General features: G+C 38.9%; 1 protein-coding gene across 4 annotated transcripts in view; it reads left to right on the forward strand.

The window, feature by feature from the left end:
- Nucleotides 1-21482, forward strand: part of LOC111897852 (uncharacterized) — a 36513-nt gene that overhangs the window by 11949 nt on the left and 3082 nt on the right. For 2 of the 4 annotated variants that reach the window (XM_052767029.1, XM_052767028.1), the window contains 2 exons: nt 9314-10208; nt 10301-10533. The exons of the other annotated variants lie outside the window; for them this stretch is intronic. In XM_052767029.1, the coding sequence (XP_052622989.1) occupies nt 9314-10208; nt 10301-10317 (912 nt within the window). In that variant the 3' untranslated portion in view covers nt 10318-10533. Of the gene's footprint in view, nt 1-9313; nt 10209-10300; nt 10534-21482 lie in introns of those variants that run through there. 4 annotated transcript variants of the gene reach the window in all.

Genomic DNA, 21482 nt, shown 5'->3' on the forward strand with positions numbered 1-21482 from the left:
TCGTGAACACTTTTTATGTGGCCCCTTTGAAGTAATGTCCATCCCGATGAAAATTATTAGACTGGGTCGCTTGTGATAGTTGTTGTTTTAGGGACGTAAACCCTGTTCACGGCCGTGAACACTCTTATGGCCGTGATCTTTCCCACACACACACACACACACACACACACACATATATATATATATATATATATATATATATATATTACTTCAATTTTTATTCATTTCTCCAAGCTCCAGCCATGAACTACCCATTCTCTCTCAAGGATCATCAAGTGAAGGCTCACTTTTCACTCCAAAACGTAAGCATCTTATCCTTATTCTTGTTTATGCTTGAATCCTTTGATTACACCATTCATTCATCACTTTCATCATCATCTTCATGATCTCCAAGGGTTCACGGCCGTGAAACCTTCATAAGGGCCGTGAACCCTTCATATGATCTTGGGCCGTGAACCCTCATTCCTTGGTCGTAAACCCTTCATATGATCATTCTTGGGCCATGAACACATCATGTGTTCTATGACTGTGAACCCTCCCAAGGTCGTGAACACTTTTTATGTGGCCGTGAACTCCTTTCCATCAATCATTTGTGATTCTAACACTCCATTGAGAGTGTTTCCTAGTCCCTAAGGGTTTTTCCCTTACATGTTAGTTGTTATAAACACTAATCGTATGCCTATATATGTGATTATATGCCTAATAGGATCCATCTGTGCTTTAGGACTTCATTTGTGATCGCAAGCATCCTATATCTATCTCTCATTGCAATCACTCACTAACAGATGAGTTCATACCCCTACAATCAACATTTTTACTATTTTAAATGCACTTTATGGGGGGATACAAGTTGAAAACGATTACTATGTGTTATTATCATATACATTTGAACAACTTACAAAACATTAGACAGATACTGTTACTAAAGTTTATTCAAAATATTGTTAATCATCATTTTCAACATATTGTTTTCAAAATATTGTTAATCATCATTTTCAAAAGCTTATTCAAGCTGTTTCTAAAATTACTTTCAAACTGCTTTTAAACTCTTTTAAATTTCAAACCATATTCTTTTATATAATTAAGTATAAGTATGCTTTAATGGACTTAGGACTAATGTTAATGACCTTGAATCCTGTTCGTTGTTTGGTTGTGAGCTTAAGGTAGGATACACTTGTCCGCCTGTCGATTAACTCATAATTATACATGTTAAATACATATATGAATATTAAATCTTATCTTTAAATTTATACTTAACTCAATTGTACACGCTGAGCAATTGAGTTTTTGTAACGCCCGCACATCCGGGCTAGTTAATTTAGAGGCAATAGGGGTAAAAAAACGACTTTTTGACAAAATATTATTTAGAATAAATAATCTTAACCAAGTTGTAGAATATGTCACAAGGTTTCCGTACATATAAAGAACGCTGAAATCCGAGTTATAACGAAGAAGTTATGACTCGTCGAAGTTTCGCGACGGAACCGGCACGACACCGAGAAGCCTAAATAGTGAATTTACGATAGATCGAGATTTAGCCTTATAAATCTAAACGAAAATCGTAGAATATGTTAAGCTAAGAGCGTTGATAAAAAGAACGCCCAAATCTGACTTCGTATGAGAAAGTTATGATTTTTCGAAGTTTCGGATTAACAGTGTACATCCCAAAATTCGAATAATATACCGAGCAGTTTTAGCCGATAGGACCTAAACGAGAATCGAAGATCTCGTTAATAGTAGCGTAACGAGAAAAAGATGGGCGAAAACGGATGTCGGCTGAAGAAGTTATGAGAATTTAACGGACCAATCCTGTCCCGACCTGTTAATAATATAACTTTTAAAATAAAGTCAAAATTAGCCGACGGAGTCTAAACGAAAGTTGTAGAGTACGTTCCCACCTTCGCATGGATATAAAGAATGTCGAAAACGGAGCTCGTATGCGAAAGATACGAATTTTTGAAGTTTGAAGTCGAAATTACGAAGTCTGGTGCGAAATTTATGACGTGGCAGCGCCACAGCCGTCCGATGTTGGTTCCAGAAGTCGCTTCGGATCTTGACGCATCACCCTCGCATTATGCCCCGCGTACGAAGTCCCATCCGAAGCTTGCCATCTGTCTGTCTTATCTGAAGCTACGCCTCGCGTAGAGCTTCTGAACGCCCAGCGTAGCGAGGCCCTCGCAGCTATAAAAGGAGGTCGAAGGTTGCCCGCATTTTCACACCAAAAATCACTTCTCTCTCTAATTTCTTTCTCTCTCTAGCTCCCCAAACCACCCCTAAGCCCTAGGAAAAATACCTAGCACCTAAAGAAAGCCCTGAGGCTCCCGGAGTCCCGAGAAAAAAAGAGTCTTTCGGTTTCAAAATGCTGCTTCGAGCAAAGCCCGGTTTTCTTTAAAATCCGCTGTAAGTGAGCTACGCTTACGCAACTTTTAATATAGCTTTCAAATAATTATAGTAATGTTATTAGGTCCTTAACGCTTATATAACAATAATAATAATAGTCAGACTATTAATTTGTCGCGGTTATCGTTAAACTATACCCTAGTGGTATTGATGCTAGGTTTTATCGAAGGAAATTGTTTTGAGAGTATCGAAGCGATGTTCGAATGATGAGTCACCACCTTTCAGGTGAGTGCATGGTCCCTTTCATCTTACACATAGATATGAAGTATTTTATATAAATTATGTGCTATGTGTGCATATTATCTGAATACTTGCTATCTATGTTGGGTGAACAATTTTATACGCGTTTTAAATGATTTAAACTGTATATGTATTTTATATCTACGAAAATGTTAGGGTAAGACATGGGTAGATGTAATAGATGAAATATGAGTTGGATGATAAGTTGAGTGGTGAAATAGACCGTGAGGTAAGGGTGAGAGGTGGACGATGTGAGAAGCCTTTTTCCCAAATGATGGCCCCGTCATTCAGCAGAGTATGGATGACAACCACAGACTATTCTAGACAGTCCAGTGGAACACTAGCAGGCTCGCAACCTGTAGGTGTTGTGAACGACGTGTTCACCGGTGTACTCTAAAAACTCATTGATATGTATTGCGAGTGGACTCTCAAAAACGATACTGTCAATAAAACCCGGCAGATGCGCCTAAAGGACTCTACCGGCAGAAGCGCCTAATAAAGAACCTCATAACCCCGGCAGATGCGCCTAAAGGACTATTTCGGCAGATGCGCCCCATAGAGAATGTCACAATTTTGGCAGTTGCGCCTAAGTGACAGAACTAGTAGTTGTGCTTGACAGATGTGTCATTTACAACAATGGAATTTGTACCTATTCCTTAGGATACTCCTTAAGAATGAATGAACAAGAAATAGCTGATTCTTAGGGTAGATCCTTAAGAATAAAGAAGATAATGGGGATGGGTAATTGGGTTAACTGTTTGATGATTAAACATAATAATTATATTACTGTGGGTTGAAAACCCTATGTACTTACCAGGTTTCCCAACCTGACCCACTCAGTTTATTTATATCACAGGTGTCGATATGAAGTGATATTACACTGAGAGATTAAAGAGAGGTAGATCACTAGTGTAAATAAATGTAAGTTCCGTTTATGAAAAGAAGTACTCTGATTTTTAAAGCATAAACAAAATCGGTATTTTCTGGCCGTGAAAAATGGGGATGTCACAGTCTTTTCTACAAGTCAGTTATAAAACAAACATACTAGTAAACTATAATAGGTATAATTTAGAGGATTACTACTTACTATTTCTAGAACAATGAAACTTACATGAATCAGTACTTACATGAGCTAGTTATTACATGAGTCAGTTCTTACATGAGTCAGTTCAAACATATTATAACTAGAATAGGAAGAAACATATAATAACAAGAACAAAAAGGAACATACATCCTTTTACAAAGAAAAAGATAACATTAATGTGAAACCACTACTTCACGACATAGCAAAATACTTGTTATGTCGCGTTTTGTAACCAGAGTCTCCTGGAGGGAGAGCGGGCATTGTGTGTATAGATCTATATGGGACTGACAATCCCACATCCCAACTGTTAGCTGCAGTCCCGTAGACAAGCCAAGGGGTGACAAATGTCACATCAGTTTCGACGCCAGCAGGTCGTCGTGTTAAACACTCGTCAATCAGTATGGTTATAACCACATCGCATTTTAACATTAATTAAACAAATTGGTTTTAAGGTAGTTAGTGCTTCAATAGTTACTTATTACAACATCACTGTACACTGCCATTTTCACATTCCATTCATATAGTGATCTTCTCACATAAAAGGTAATGTAAACTATTTTCTGGTAATGATAGTCATATACTTGGGAAAGCACTCATTTTTACCGAAGAATAAACATACAAAACAGTTGGGTCTTGGTAGAAGACTACTTTCCATTTTTAGTAGAAAATATAGGACTTTCTAAGAAGTATACAAACATTTACATATAAATACTTACAAACATTTACATCTAAACACTTACAAACATTTACATCAAAACACTTATAAACATTTACATCAAAACACTTACAAACATTTTCATCAAACTTATGCAAACATTTAACACTAAAATACTAATGAACTCACCAGCTTAAATGTTGATCTACTATTTCAAAATAACTTGTATTCTTAGGTCACCAGCAGACAGATACAAATGGCAAGGTTTTGAGAAGACGGAGCACTTTCAAGACTCGTCTTTTATTTTGATATATATATATATATATATATATATATATATATATATATATATATATATATATATATATATATATATATATATATATATATATATATATATATATATATATATATATATATATATAGAGAGAGAGAGAGAGAGAGAGTCAAGATCAAATAAGAAGGAAAATTTTGGTAGGAAGGTAAGAAGTTTTTTTTCTACATATTTTTTTAGCGAACATACAAAATGAATCATTAGATGATTCAAGAGTAAGATAATTCACAAGAAAAAAATCCCAAAAAAACATCTCCATGATTCATTTTTAAGTAAATTAAGAAAAAATACACTTTTATGACAATTTTAGTGAATAACAACGAAATCGTTGTATAAATACATTCAGAACACACTTGTATTAACTATATTATTAATGCAATGGATGAGGTTGTTGCTTGTTTTACTATTGTGCATTGTTATGATACTGAACATGACGTCCTCCGCCCCCAAATGTTTCCGCCAATTTAGTTTGGGGGTGTGACATTGTAATATGTGGTCTTGCAATACCCAAGATTGGGCCCTTAAGGTAACCAAAGCATATGAGGTAGCCTCTACCGCTGAGTATAAACCCAAACCTCCAAACCTAATGGGTAAGGAAGCAATTCACCACTATATGTCGCCAATGAAAGGGCCCCCACAACCCACAATGTCCTCAATCGACCCGCGCAACCCATTGTCAAAGAATATTACTGCCTCCTCCATGTGAACGGGTTGGCACATCCTCAACCCAAATACAAGCTTAGAAATACCCATACAAGACCGAAGCAGAAGGAGCTCACTCTGGAGGTCAGACAATTGTGGAAGAAGGCGCATCAAATTCATAGCGTTTTCGGCTCTGTTTATGGCTAAAATGCGAATGAAACTTGCATCTCTACTAACAGCTCCCCCAAGAAGTTTCACCCCCAAAAGTGGACTCCCAATGCCAGCCAAGAATAGCCCCTCACGTAAATTCCTACCATCACATGAGGTCCAAAAGAGCTCGATTTTTTTGATATTCAGCTGAAGGCCTAATTTTGGGCCAATCACCTTAATGATGTCTAATGCTTTGGCCACCTCCTTTGAATCTCCGATAAGTGTGCCATCATCAAGGTACCATGCAAGGAGAAGAAGCTTGTAGTTGTCCCTAATATTATGCAAGAGCGGGTGTAAACACAAGGGCAAAGAGAAGTGGTCCCAAGGGGTCTCCTTGTTGAACCCCAGTAATGGACCATGTGTTGCCTAGATACAACCTTGCTACTTGACCATATAGGAATTCTAACCACATGGATATATAGGGACACCTCAATCTGAACTCATGAAGTAATGTGAATCTGTCAACAAGGTTAAAGGCATTAGAGAAGTCCACGGTAAGCATGGAGAGAGATCTGTCATTGTGGCGCTCACTCAACAACCTATTTGCGCTATGTAATACGACCTCAGTGCCACCCGATACCCCGACTCCGAACAGAAAATCATTGAGATACTGACCCATTTCTATACCAACACATTTCATAGCCAACTTGGAAACCAAACATCTCTATATAGTACCTACCGCAATAGGTCGTATTTCTTTTTTAGGTTTTAAGAGCAGTGTGAGAGGAGCAGAGGCAACAAATTCTGCCAAACTCGAAGGGCATCTTCCCCCTAGCCATAGATTAACCACAGATGTAATAGCATGTAAGAGGTCTTTGGCTATAACCAAACGTCTCCCTATTTTTAAAACTTTCTTACCATCTTATGTTAAATGACAAATTTATTAAAACGAAACTTCTTTGTAACATTATTGATCAAGTTACAATAATAATCCTTTAGGTATGATGAACAATTTATGGCTCCACTAGGTCTAGAGCATTATTTAGATGCAAGTGGTTGTTGAACTGGTGGTTGAGGGATAGACTGAATAACAGGTGGAGAAAAAGATTGTTAGGACTGTTCATTCACACTTTCAGTATTATTTGCTTCATTTTGATGATCATCTCTACTATCATAGTACAAACATGGAATAACAATTATGTGAAAAGGATCAACTTGATCTTTATACTTGGATTATTGGAATGGAAATATGTCCTCATGAAATGTCACATATATGAGAATTGAAGATTTCTTTTGTCTCAATATCTAACATCTTATATACTTTTATCCCTATTGGATAACCAGTGAAAGTACAACACTTTGCTCTTGGTATTAGCTTTATTCTAGAATTCAGAAGTATTGAAGTAAAGGCTAAACACCCAACTGTTTTTATTTTGAATAATTAGGTGGTGTGTGGTATAATTTTTCATAAGGGGACAAATTCGTGAGACTTTTGGAAGGATTTCTATTGATAAGAAAAGTGGCATATGTAATGCATTTTTACAAGTACTCGTTTGGAATATTCAATTAGAAGGAAATAGCCCTAGCAACATTAAGAAGGTGTTGATGCTTTCTCTCAAACATAAAGTTTTGTTGAGGCCATTCTGTTGGAATAGTGTCTAAGGCTGCAACTATATTAGACAAGTATTTGACCCGGTTGTGCATGGTCCTTTTGGGTTGCCTTCACCATAGCAACTTGATAGGATGCTTTATTAAGAGAGAGTAAATATTATTATATTATGAGAATAATATAAAGAATAATATATTGTTATTTGATTAATATAAGTCATAGAATTAATTAGAATTAATTTGGTGACTTAAAGAGATTAATTAAATAAGAAGGTATAAACTGTCAATTGTTTGATAGTTAAATTTTAGACTGTAAATCCATATAGATATGGATTGGACGGATTCTAGAAGCCAAGGATTGTTTCAAATCGTCCAAGAGTTATCTAAGGAATGGATTTGGATAGCCTTAAGGGAAGATTATCCAATTAGGGTTTAGGTTGTAACCCTTAAGGAGTCTACAAGTATAAATAGACCCTATGGCTAAGGGAAATCGACACCTAACCTAAAGTAGAGAAGCCCTGGCCGATTTCCTCCCCTCTCCTCTCTCCCAAATCATCCTCCTTGCTATTTGGTGTTTGTAAGCCATCAGAGGAGTGACAATTGTGACTCTAGAAGCTCCAAGACAACAAGGTCAACAAGGAATTCAAAGGTATGATTCTAGATCTGTTTCAATATTGTTATTACACCTAAATAGTCATTAGAAGTCTTGGATTCAAAGAATGTTTAATTAGAAAGCCTAGATCCAAGCATTAGGGTTTTGCATGCGCACATAGGAAAGTTCTTATGGCTAAAACCCATCAGTGGTATCAGAGCCTAGCTTGGTTTTCATTAAATTGTTGCTTAATTGTCTAAAACTAAACTGCAAAATTCGACTTTTGTGTTTCTGAGTCATGGACTCGGCGAGTTCCAAAGTGGACTCGGCGAGTCCCTTTGTGCACTCGGCGAGTCCAAGCGTCAGGAATGGCCAGATTCGGGATTTCTTCATGATTATCTTATGGAAACTTACCTTAATCATATTAGATCAACCCTAATCCGTTTTTTTGATATATATGACTATAATCTTGATCTAATTAAAGATATTTATCAACTAATAAAATATTTAATTTCCTTATATGATAATTAATTAATTATTTTTATTATTTTGGTAATTATCTTGAAAGAAATATTGAATAAATCAAATATAGATAATTAGGAAATTAATTGTTAATTGAAATTATTTGTTATTTGATCCTCCATGTTTTAAATGTTTAAAACTTGTCCTCAAGTTTTGAAATTTATATTTTGTGATTAAAAGTTTAAATTTAGACAATTTAAATTTCAAACCCTAGATTTTAAAAAGTTTAAAATACAACCCTATACTAATATAATATTACAAGAATAATATATATATATATATATATATATATATATATATATATATATACTAAAATGCTAGTCTTACCGTTAGTAGGCCTCATTCACGAAGCCGATCTATAAGGTGGGTATAAGGTTGCGGCCTATAAAATGGCGCTTAATGGGTGTACACTCACACCCACCGCTTGCTTGATCGGTGGAGGGTCGTTAGCCGAACGGGTAGGATAGGGCAACCTCATCCTCTCATTAAAAGTATAATAAGTAATACAAAGTAACTACACATATTTTTAAAATTTCCCAATCTTAGTTACTTTAGAAAAAGTGAATTGATGCAATCCCATGAAATTACACTTTGCACCCTTGCTAAGAAGTTAGTGGAGCGTGTGTGGTTTACCGGCACACTAATTGGTTCTAAGCAAAGGTGGCAAAGGGTGATTCATTGTTTATCATAGTTCGATGGAGCGTGTGTGGTTTACCGGCACGTCGAATAGGTGATCGTTACAATGAAGGCACCATGTGAATTTGCATGGTAATTCACACCCGCTTTGTGATCCTCGGTATCCCAGTCACAAACAAGAGGGGCATATCGAGATTTAAACATGTCATTGAATAGTTTCAATGAATCCCATCCGAACCTAGGAATTCTTAAAGCATTTAGGTCTAATAGTTAGGTTGTGTGGTGGAGAATTAGTGAATCGTCATTCACTTACCTTCATTTGCATGTTAGATTACGACATCCCTTTTCTAGTATGTAAATGTTATTGTTGGATCCTAGCCCTAATTTTTCTTATTGGGTGATAATTAGGGATTCTTATTCTAATCTATCTTTGTCCTTTTCTTTTTGTAGATGTCAAACGCAAACAACGTTGCTGCTAGTTCTTTCACGTTGATGAGCCTTTGCCAAAAGGTCACCTTCGATGGAACGAACTTTAGCGAATGGATAAGATACATTCGCACCATTGCTCGCTATAAGGATAAGGAGTATGTCCCCGATGAGAAGCTCGACAAGATCAACCCTGAAATCGCTACTCCGGCTGAAATTACCGCTTTTGAAACTCATGAGCGATATGCAACGAAGGTACATTGCATCATGATAGCCACCATGAACTCTGAATTCCAAAAGTCCTATGAGGACATGTACCCGTACGAGATGCATCAAGACTTATTGGAGAGATACCACCAGAACGCGAGACAAGAGCGTTATGAGATTTTCACTAACATGATTTCCACTAAGATGGGTCATGGAGAATCTCTTACCGTGCACCTGCAAAAGATGCAAAGGTATGTCGACCGCCTTCGCAAGTTAAATGTTGACTTTGGGGAAGACTTGGCGATCGACATGGTGCTTCATTCTTTGCCTCCGATGTACAATCAATTTAGGATGACCTACCACATGAACAAAGAGAAGGTCACCCTAAGCAAACTCCAAGGTCTCTTGAGGGTCGCTGAGAGCAACTTCAAAGACAAGTATGTTGCACCAACTCCCAATCCACCTGCTGCTCCTGTCTTGGCTATTGGTCAAGGAAAGGGAAAGAAGAGGAAGGATTCGTCTAAGAACTATCGCAAGGTTAAAGCCCGAGATGGTGCCTCTTCTAGTGGGACCAAAGTTGATCCCGCTAAGCCCTGCCCTAACCCGAAGGAGGCAGAGTGCCACCACTGCCATAAGATAGGACATTGGAAGAGAAGCTGCCCAGAGTACCTGCAAGCCATCAAGGAAGGAAAGATCAAGCCATCTTTCGCAGGTATATACACAATTAAATCTAACGATTCTAATCATGCTATTTCTTGGGTTCTTGATACCGGTTGTGGTTATCACATTTGTTCTAATGTGCAGGGACTAAGAAGAAGTAGGGATGTGGAGCAAGGAAGGATCAATCTAATCATGGGGAACAGAAGATCGTCGCCTGCGACCAAGATTGGAGTGTATTCTTTAGTGCTTAGGAATAATTTATGTTTAGATTTGAACAATTGTTGCTATTCGCCAGAAATGGCTAGAAACATCATTTCATTTCATGGTTTGTTTAGACAAGGTTTTAGATTTTCTTTTAATAATGAGAATGGTTCTATTTTGGCTTATCTAAATGGTGTCTTTTACTTTGAAGCTATACCATGTAATGGAATTTATGAAACTGTTATGATTGTTGATAACTTAGGAAATGATGTTTTGAATATAGATTCTTCCACTAGTATGGACAAAGCTGATGGGTTTTGAGCATTCTAACACTTCCTAAGTGTACATGCAACCCTAATAACCTTGGATCTATGTTTGTCTAATTATCATGCTAAGTTGAATTCCAAGGTTATATTCCTATCTAGCATACATGGGGAACAATTTTAACTTGAATCATAGATAGAATAACTTACCTTGTTGTTGCTTGTGTTCCTTGAAACCTTGTGAGCCTAGCACCCCAAGTGTGATGCCTCAAATGCTTCACACAACACCAAATGCTCTTGGAAAGACTCTTGAGATAACACACACTTCTCAAAATCGGCCAAGCCCTCTAGTTTCTTATGTCTAACCGATTTTGGTGGAGAATGGGATCTTTATATAGTGTTGGCACATCTAGGGTTACACCATGTAAACCCTAATGTGTCATGACTCTTCATTTCCATGACCCATGGGTTTGTAACTCCCATGGAGCATCCATGGAGCATCCTATGGGTAGAGCCCAACTTGATAACCCATGGAGCCTCTTAGCCCACTATACAAGATATGGATGATTTACATAATCAACCCATATATTTAATTAGTTATCCTTTGATCACTTAATTAATTCCAAATTAATTCTTTGATCAACTAATTAAATAATATTATTAATATATTAGAACTTATAATATATTAATAATCTCCAAGTGTTATTTCTCTCATTTAGTCTATCCAATTGCATGGTGCCATGCAACCCAAATGGACCATGCCGGGTCGGGTCAAGTACAAGCCCGAAATAGTTATGGACTTAGACACCTTATCCAACAGTCTCCCACTTGGATAAGTCTAATAACTATATCTCTAGTACTTCAGGAACCGAACGGCAATCGTAGCTCTTTCAAGGTCTCTTAGAACTGAGAAGATGATGATACGCCATTTAAGATAAGTGATCATATAATCCTCTGTTCTAGATATCAGCCGGACAAATACATGGAACATGTCTTGCTTATTGTCCAGCATTTGTTTCCCGATTTCCGATTTGTTTGACATAGAACTTAATTGAACACATCAACTTAGTTCTGACCGGGCCCGGTACATGGGTCAAAACAAAATCATCGAGGGACCCAGATACCAGCTTCTAATCCAAGAAGGAACAGATAAACTTCGACTCATATGTTTGTTCTACCACTTATTGTATTACACACAAAAGTACGTTTTATAACATCGAGTTACCAATGCGGTTTCGTACAGTCAATGCATAACCAACTTGTAAGTAACAAATCATATCTCTAGGTTTGAAGACTTATATGATATTACCGTCTCACGATCACTCGAGATAAAATTCCATGAAGTGATTCCGGTGAGCGTGGGTTGTGTCCAATGCTCAGAACTTATGAGCACTCATGATTGTTGTAGCCTTGTCCAAGACCTCTACAACCAAACATGACAGTCTTGATTCATATCTACTTCCAACATATGACCGACTGTGGAGGTTTGAATAATATGTTATACCAAACAAAATTATTCTGGAAGTCAAAACATGCAAAAGAAATATAGTAAACGATTGACAAGAGATAGCAACACTTTACTCATAAATAAAACACCTTTTATTCATCATCAAATGTCAATTACACTTTACAAATTTCCGGGTTATCTAACTACTAAAACTTATATCATCCTTCAGCCCTATGCTCCGAGCATGCTGAAGATGCTTAACCCTACTCAGTCCCTTCGTGAGGGGATCTGCTGGGTTCTCATCCGATGATACCCTCTTTGCCACGAGGAGTCCTTCTTCGATCCGATGTCTAATAAAATGGTATTTTCTGTCGATGTGTCTAGATCTCCCGTGATCCCTTGGTTCCTTGGCTAAGGCAACAGCACTTTCACTATCACAGAAAATTTCCATTGGCTCTTTAATAGCTGGTACAACTCCAAGGTCTCCAATGAAGTTCTTCAGCCATATCGCCTCCTTTGCTGCTTCACTAGCTGCAATATACTCTGATTCACAAGTAGAATCTGCCACTGTCTCTTGCTTGGAACTCTTCCAAGAAATTGCTCCTCCGTTTAGGGTAAAGACCCAGCCCGACTGAGAGCGGAAATTATCCCTATCAGTCTGGAAGCTAGCATCACTATACCCAACAACTCTCAAGTCATCACTCCCACCGAGGGTAAGGACCCAATCCTTAGTCCTTCGTAGGTACTTGAGGATATTCTTTACCGCAGTCCAGTGTGCCTTGCCAGGGTTCGCCTGATACCTGCTAACCATGCTCAAGGCAAAAGCTACATCGGGTCGAGTACACGTCATAGCATACATGATCGATCCTACAGCCGAAGCGTAAGGTGTTCGACTCATTTCTGCTATCTCAGCCTCAGTGCTAGGGCTTTGTGTCTTACTCAATCTGGTGTTACTCTGGATGGGTAACTCTCCTTTCTTGGAATCCTGCATGCTGAATCTCTTCAGCACTTTATCCAAGTAGGTACTCTGACTAAGTCCAATTAGTCTTTTACTCCGATCTCTCAAGATTCTTATCCCTAGAATATAGGCAGCTTCACCAAGGTCCTTCATAGCGAAACACTTCCCAAGCCAGGATTTCACTTCCTGCAGGGTTGGAATGTCGTTTCCTATGAGTAGTATGTCATCCACATACAAAACCAAGAAGCTAACTATACTCCCACTAGCCTTGACATACACACAAGATTCATCTTCACTCCTAGAAAAGCCAAATTCCTTGACCTTTTCATCAAAGCAAAGATTCCATCTGCGAGGTGCTTGCTTCAATCCATAAATGGATTTCTCAAGATTACACACTCTATTAGGGTACTCGTTGCTGACAAAACCCTCTGGCTGACTCATGTAAACATCTTCAGCCAACTTTCCATTAAGGAAAGCAGTTTTGACATCCATCTGCCATATTTCATAGTCATGAAATGCAGCTATGGCTAACAGAACCCGAATAGACTTAATCTTGGCTACCGGAGAAAAGGTCTCATCATAATCCACTCCAGGAATTTGAGAGAAGCCCTTTGCAACCAGTCTAGCCTTATAAGTGTGTACTTTACCATCCATGTCGGTCTTCTTCTTGAAGACCCATTTGCACCCTACTGTCTTACGACCTGGTACATTTTCAACCAAGTTCCAAACTTGATTGTCATACATGGATTGTATCTCGCTATCCATAGCCTCCTTCCATTTAGCAGACTCGGGGCCTGCCATGGCTTCCTCGTAGCTGTTAGGGTCATCTTGACTTACTAGTGTTTCATCACTAATAAGTGTCTCACCTTCTGCAGTAATATGGAATCCATAGTAATGCTCAGGTGCACTCCTAACTCTCGTGGAACGTCTCAGAGGTACAGATTTGTCAATTGGCTCAACAGGAGTTTCCTCCTCAAGTTGAGGGCTAGAGTTTGAAGTTCCTTCACCGCTTGATTCTTGAATTTCTTCAAGATCGATTTGCCTCCCACTGTCTCCTTGGCTTATAAACTCTCTTTCTCGAAAGACTCCTCTTCTTGCTACAAAGACCACATTGTCACTAGGTCTGTAGAAGAGGTAACCAAAGGATCGCTGTGGGTAACCGATGAAAATACACCTCTCGCTTCGAGGTTCGAGCTTATCATGAGTCTTGCGTCTCACGAAAGCCTCGCAACCCCAAATCTTGATGTGGTCTAGTTTAGGTACTTTACCAGTCCACACCTCGTGAGGAGTTTTGGCAACTTTCTTTGTAGGGACTAGATTAAGAATATGGGCGGCAGTTTCTAAGGCATACCCCCAGAATGAGATTGGTAGCGTAGCTCAACTCATCATGGAACGAACCATATCTAACAAGGTTCGATTACGCCTCTCAGCCACACCATTCAACTGTGGTGTCCTGGGAGGTGTCAATTGTGAGACTATCCCACATTCCCTTAGATAGTCGAGGAACTCTGAACTAAGATACTCACCACCACGATCGGATCGAAGCATCTTAATGTTCCTGCCCAATTGATTCTCGACTTCCTGTTTAAATTCCTTAAACCTCTCGAAAGTCTCTGACTTATGCTTGACCAAGTAGACATATCCATATCTACTATAATCATCAGTGAAAGTCAAATAATAACGATTAGCATCCCTTGTGGCATGTTTGAATGGTCCACACACATCCGTGTGTATAAGGTCCAACAAACCTTCACCCCTCTCACACGAACCTGTGAAGGGTGACTTTGTCATTTTTCCAAGTAGGCATGATTCGCAACTATCATCTGACTTTAGGTCAAACGACTCCAAGACTCCATCCTTTTGGAGTTAGCCTATGCGCTTCTTGCTTATATGTCCAAGACGACAATGCCATAATGATGCTTTATCCAAGTTATTATTAGTAGAATCAATACACAAAACATTATTTCCTAAGTTATCAACAACAGATACAGCTTCATACACACCATCACAAGGTAATGCTTTAAAATAAAGAATACTATTAAAGAAAGCATCAATAGAACCAACTTCATTATTAAATGAAAAGGTAAACCCTTGTTTGTACAAAGCATGGAAGGAAATAATATTTCTTGCCATTCCTGGCGAATAACAACACTTATTCAGATCTAAACTAAACCCACTACTTAGCGATAAAGTATAAACTCCAATCTTGGTAACAGGTATAACTTTCCTATTCCCCATGATCAAGTTTATCCTTCCTTGCTCCACATCCTCACTTCTTCTTAGTCCCTGCAAGTCACAACAAATGTGAATACCACAACCGGTATCAAGGACCCAAGAATTAGAATGGGGTGAGTTATTAGAAATGATAGTGTAAATACCTGCATGGTTGGGTTTAACTTTCCCATCCTTCACATCTTGCTGGTATTTTGGGCAGTTCCGCTTCCAATGAGCTTTTTCATGGCAATAGAAGCATTCAGCCTCTTTTGGGTCAGAAGAAGGAGTGATGAAACCTTTCTTGGTTCCACTTGAAGAAGAGCCATCAAGGGTCCGAGCCTTGGTACCCTTAGAAGATCTCTTTCTCTTCCTCCATCGATTCTTCCCGATTGCCAAAACCGGAGTAGAGTTTTGAGTAGGAGTGATAGCAACCGACTTCCCCTTAAGACCTGATTCTGCGGTCTTGAGAAGTCCCTGAAGTTTGCTGAGGGTGACTTCTTCCTTGTTCATGTGATATGTCATGCGGAATTGATCATAGCACGATGGTAAGGAATGCAAAATAATATCTATTGCAAGATCCTCCGGGAAGTTCACATTAAGCTTCAGCAAACGATCCACATACCTTTGTATTTTCTGCATGTGGCTCGTGACGGATTCCCCGTCCTTCATCATGGTTGTTATCATGGAGCAGATGATTTCATACCTCTCTTGTCTTGCACTTTGATGGTATCTTTCCATCAAATCTTGGTGCATGTCATAAGGGTAGAAATCCTCATAAGACTTTTGGAGTTCCGCTGTCATCGTGGCCGTCATGATGCAAGCCACTTTCGTAGCATCCCTTTCATGTGCCCGAAATTCAGCGATCTCCTGAGGAGTTGCAGTGGACTCATCAATCTCCTTAAGCTCCTTGTCAAGGACATATTCTTTGTCCTCGTAGCAGGTAATCATCCTGATGTTTCTGATCCACTCATTGAAGTTGGATCCATCAAAGGTGACTTTCCCACACAAGTTCATAAGGGTAAAGGAGCCATTAGGATTAGAGCTAGAAGCATTGTTGAAAGACATCTGAAGGAAGGAGGACAAGATTAGTTTAGATATAAGAGAGTCCTTAATAAAACACCCAAATGTAATATTAAGGCTAGGATCCAATCACAATATAATATAACTTAGAAGAGGTATGCCGTAATCTAAGCTATATCATATTTGAAAGGTAGGTGAATGACGATTCACCAATTTCCACCACGAAAACCGCAATATTTTAGTATTAGGTTTTTGAATGGTTCTTAGAAATTCCTAGATTCTTTGAGATTCAATGAACTTTTCAAAGGCATGTTTCAATCTCGAGTGTGCCCTCCAAGTTTTGTGACTGGGATACCGAGGATCACAAAACGAGGTGTGAAGTAACCATGCAAATCACTTGGTACCCTTAAAGTTTATCACTCAATCGATGTGCCGGTTAACCACACACGCTCCATCGATACTATAATAAACCCTAAGTCACCCTTTACCTACCTTGTTAAGTCCAAGTTAGTGTGCCGGTTAACCACACACGCTCCACCAACGACTTAATCAAAGTGTAAAGTGTAATTTCATGGAATAGCACCTTATTCACATTTTTCCTAAAGTAACTAAGATTGGGAATTTAATAAAACATTTAGTTACTTTATAATATTCATCATACTTTGAATGAGAATTAATAAGTCCTTGTCTTACCCGTTCGGCTAACGACCCTCCACCGATCAAGCAAGCGGTGGGTGAGAGTGGACACCCATTAAGTCACCATTTTATAGGCAACAACCTTATACCCACCTTATAGACCGGCTTCGTGAATGAGGGCGTACTAGCGGTAAGACGACTTTGTTCTTATACATATATATATATATATATATATATATATATATATATATATATATATATATATATATAATTATTAAATCATAATAATATAAGTATAAGGGTTGAATTTTAACTTTTAAAATTCTAGGGGTTGGAACTAAAGTTTTAACTTAACTTTACTTGTTCCAAAACTTGAGGGCAAGTTTTGTAAACTTTCAAAACTTTTCATTTCTTGTAACTTATGAGTTTAATAGAGTAATAAAATGAGGACTTTTCATTTTTCCTAACTCTTGTGTTCTTTTAATGGTTTTTAACCCAAGAGACTTTTGAATATGAACACTTTCAAGAATTAATCTACCACATAGGTTACAAATAATTCCTATGATCATCTAAACATCATAAGAACAAGAATATGAATATGAACACTTTCAAGAATCAAAATCACATTTAATCTTTGTAATTTTGATAACTAGTTGTTGTAAATGAGTTAGAAAAGACATTACACCTTCTAAAACAAGTTTTCAAGTACCAAAACATTTTAGGGTAATGATTCTAATCCATTTCCAGCAACTCAAGTCGAAATTCTGCACTCTGTCGACCCTACTCGCCGAGTGCATAAACCTACTCGCCGAGTAGGTTGAAGATACACATGAACTCGACGAGTCCTCCCCATGGACTCGCCGAGTCCATCAGTCAGACAGCAGAAATTTCGACTTTCTTCAACTTTTAAGCACAAATAACAAACAAACAAGCCTAGGCTCTGATACCACTGATGGGTTTTGAGCATTCTAACACTTCCTAAGTGTACATGCAACCCTAATAACCTTGGATCTATGTTTGTCTAATTATCATGCTAAGTTGAATTCCAAGGTTATATTCCTATCTAGCATACATGGGGAACAATTTTAACTTGAATCATAGATAGAATAACTTACCTTGTTGTTGCTTGTGTTCCTTGAAACCTTGTGAGCCTAGCACCCCAAGTGTGATGCCTCAAATGCTTCACACAACACCAAATGCTCTTGGAAAGACTCTTGAGATAACACACACTTCTCAAAATCGGCCAAGCCCTCTAGTTTCTTATGTCTAACCGATTTTGGTGGAGAATGGGATCTTTATATAGTGTTGGCACATCTAGGGTTACACCATGTAAACCCTAATGTGTCATGACTCTTCATTTCCATGACCCATGGGTTTGTAACTCCCATGGAGCATCCATGGAGCATCCTATGGGTAGAGCCCAACTTGATAACCCATGGAGCCTCTTAGCCCACTATACAAGATATGGATGATTTACATAATCAACCCATATATTTAATTAGTTATCCTTTGATCACTTAATTAATTCCAAATTAATTCTTTGATCAACTAATTAAATAATATTATTAATATATTAGAACTTATAATATATTAATAATCTCCAAGTGTTATTTCTCTCATTTAGTCTATCCAATTGCATGGTGCCATGCAACCCAAATGGACCATGTCGGGTCGGGTCAAGTACAAGCCCGAAATAGTTATGGACTTAGACACCTTATCCAACAAAAGCATCCTTGTGGCATTGTCGTCTTGGACATGTCAACAAGAAACGCATAGCCCAACTCCAAAAGGATGGAGTGTTGGAGTCATTCGACCTTAGGGAAGATGACATATGCGAGTCTTGTTTACTTGGAAAGATGACTAAATCACCCTTCACGAGTACGTGTGAAAGGGGTGAGGGTCTATTGGACTTAATACATACCGATGTATGTGGACCGTTTAGATCAACCACGAAGGATGGGAACCGCTTCTACGTGACCTTTACCGATGATTATAGTAGATATGGGTATATCTATTTAATCAAGCAAAAGTCAGAAACCTTTGAAAAGTTCAAAGAGTTCAAGAATGAAGTGGAGAATCAATTGGGCAGGAAAATCAAGATGCTTCGATCCGATCGAGGAGGGGAGTACCTAAGTCTTGAATTCCACGATTATCTCAAGGAGTGTGGAATAGTTTTGCAATTGACGCCTCCTAGGACACCGCAGTTGAATGGTGTGGCAGAAAGGCGTAATCGAACCTTATTGGATATGGTTCGCTCTATGATGAGTCATGCTTCACTACCTATCTCTTTTTGGGGGTATGCCTTAGAGACTTCCGCCCATATCCTTAACTGAGTCCCTACGAAGAAGGTTGCCAAAACACCTCACGAGATGTGGACAGGGAAAGCTCCCTCGTTGGCACATATCAAGGTTTGGGGTTGCGAGGCTTTCGTAAGACGAGATACTCATGACTAGCTCGAACCTCGAAGTGAGCGATGTATTTTCATCGGCTACCCGCAGACATCCTTTGGATATCTCTTCTATAGACCGAAGGACAATGTTGTCTTTGTTGCGAGGAGAGGAGTTTTCCGAGAGCGAGAACTCATAGGCCAAGGAGACAGTGGGAGGCAAATCGAGCTTGAAGAGATTCAAGAGTCGATAGATGAAGGAACCTCTACCGCTGGCACTCAACCCGAGGAGGAAACTCCGGTTGAACCTATTGACGAGTCCTTACCTCTTAGACGTTCCGATAGAGTTAGAGTTCATCCCCAGTTTTATGGTTTTCATATTACTACCGAAGGGGACACGTATATTAGTGATGGTACACTAATAAATCTTGATGAACCTAATAGCTATAAGGAAGCCGTGGCAGGCCCGGAGTCTGCAAAATGGAAATAGGCAATGGATAGCGAGATCCAATCCATGTATGATAACCAAGTTTGGAATTTGGTTGATTACGTGCCCGGACGTAAGACCGTTGGGTGCAAGTGGATCTTCAAGAAGAAGACCGACGTGGATGGAAACGTACACACATATAAAGCGCGATTGGTTGCGAAGGGCTTTACTCAAACTCCCGGAGTTGACTATGATGAGACCTTCTCACCAGTTGCGAAGATAAAATCTATTAGAGTGATGCTAGCTATTGTCGCATTTCATGATTATGAGATTTGGCAAATGGATGTCAAGACCGCCTTCCTTAACGGAAAGTTGGTTGAGGATGTTTACATGGCTCAGCCAGAGGGGTTTGTGGATCCGAAGCATCCGAATAGAGTGTGTAAGCTTGAGAAGTCCATTTATGGACTTAAGCAAGCGTCTCGTAGATGGAATCTTTGCTTCGATGAGAAAGTCAAAGAGTTTGGATTTGTACGAAGCGAGGACGAATCATGTGTATATGTCAAAGCCAGTGGGAGTATAGTAAGCTTCCTCGTTCTATATGTCGACGACATATTACTCATAGGAAACGACATCCCGACTCTGCAGGAGGTTAAGTCCTGGCTCGGGAAGTGCTTTGCTATGAAGGACCTTGGAGAGGCTTCTTACATTTTGGGAATAAGGATAGTAAGAGAAAGAAGTAAGAGACTAATTGGACTTAGTCAGAATACTTACTTAGAGAAGGTACTAAAACGTTTTAGTATGGAAAACTCGAAGAAGGGAGAATTACCGATACAAAGTAATGTCAAGTTGAGTAAGACTCAAAGTCCGAGTACCGAAGCTGAGATAGCAGAAATGAGCCGAGTACCATATGCTTCCGCAGTTGGCTCAATCATGTACACTATGACTTGTACTTGCCCTGATGTAGCCTTCGCTTTTAGCATGGTTAGCAGATATCGAGGGAATCTTGGCAGAGCACATTGGATTGCGGTGAAGAATATCCTTAAGTACCTTCGGAGGACAAAGGAATGGTTCTTAGTCCTCGGGGGGAGTGATGACTTGAAGGTGCGAGGGTATAGTGACGCCAGTTTTCAGACCGACAGGGACAACTACCGTTCGCAGTCGGGCTGGGTCTTTACCCTGAATGGAGGAGCAGTGACATGGAAGAGTTCCAAGCAGGAAACCGTAGCTGATTCAACGTGCGAATCAGAGTACATTGCAGCGAGCGAAGCGTCGAAGGAGGCAATATGGCTGAAGAACTTCATTGGTGATCTTGGAGTTGTACCTGCCATAAAGGAGCCCATGGAGATTTTTTGTGATAACGAAGGAGCGGTTGCCTTGACCAAGGAACCGAGGGATCATGGTAGATCACGACATATCGACAGAAAATATCACTTCATTAGACATCGTGTAGACAAAGGACAACTCGTAGTGAAGAGGATATCATCAGAAGATAACCCAACATATCCGCTTACGAAGGGACTGAGTAGGGTTAAGCACTTGCAGCATGCTAGGAGTATTGGGCTGAAGGATGATATTAGCATAGATTAGATAGTATTAGAAACGTGTAATAGATAAATGTAATTAACATTTGATGATTAAATAAAGGAGTTTTATTTATGAGTAATGTTACTGTCTTATGTTAATTGTTTAACTATTGTTTCACTTTGCATGTTTTGACTTCCAGAATAATTGAGTTTATTAGGAATAATCGAATTGTTCAAATTGTCCACAATCG

Source organism: Lactuca sativa, chromosome 8 (genome assembly GCF_002870075.4).
Source record: "Lactuca sativa cultivar Salinas chromosome 8, Lsat_Salinas_v11, whole genome shotgun sequence".
Taxonomy (NCBI): Eukaryota; Viridiplantae; Streptophyta; class Magnoliopsida; order Asterales; family Asteraceae; genus Lactuca; species Lactuca sativa.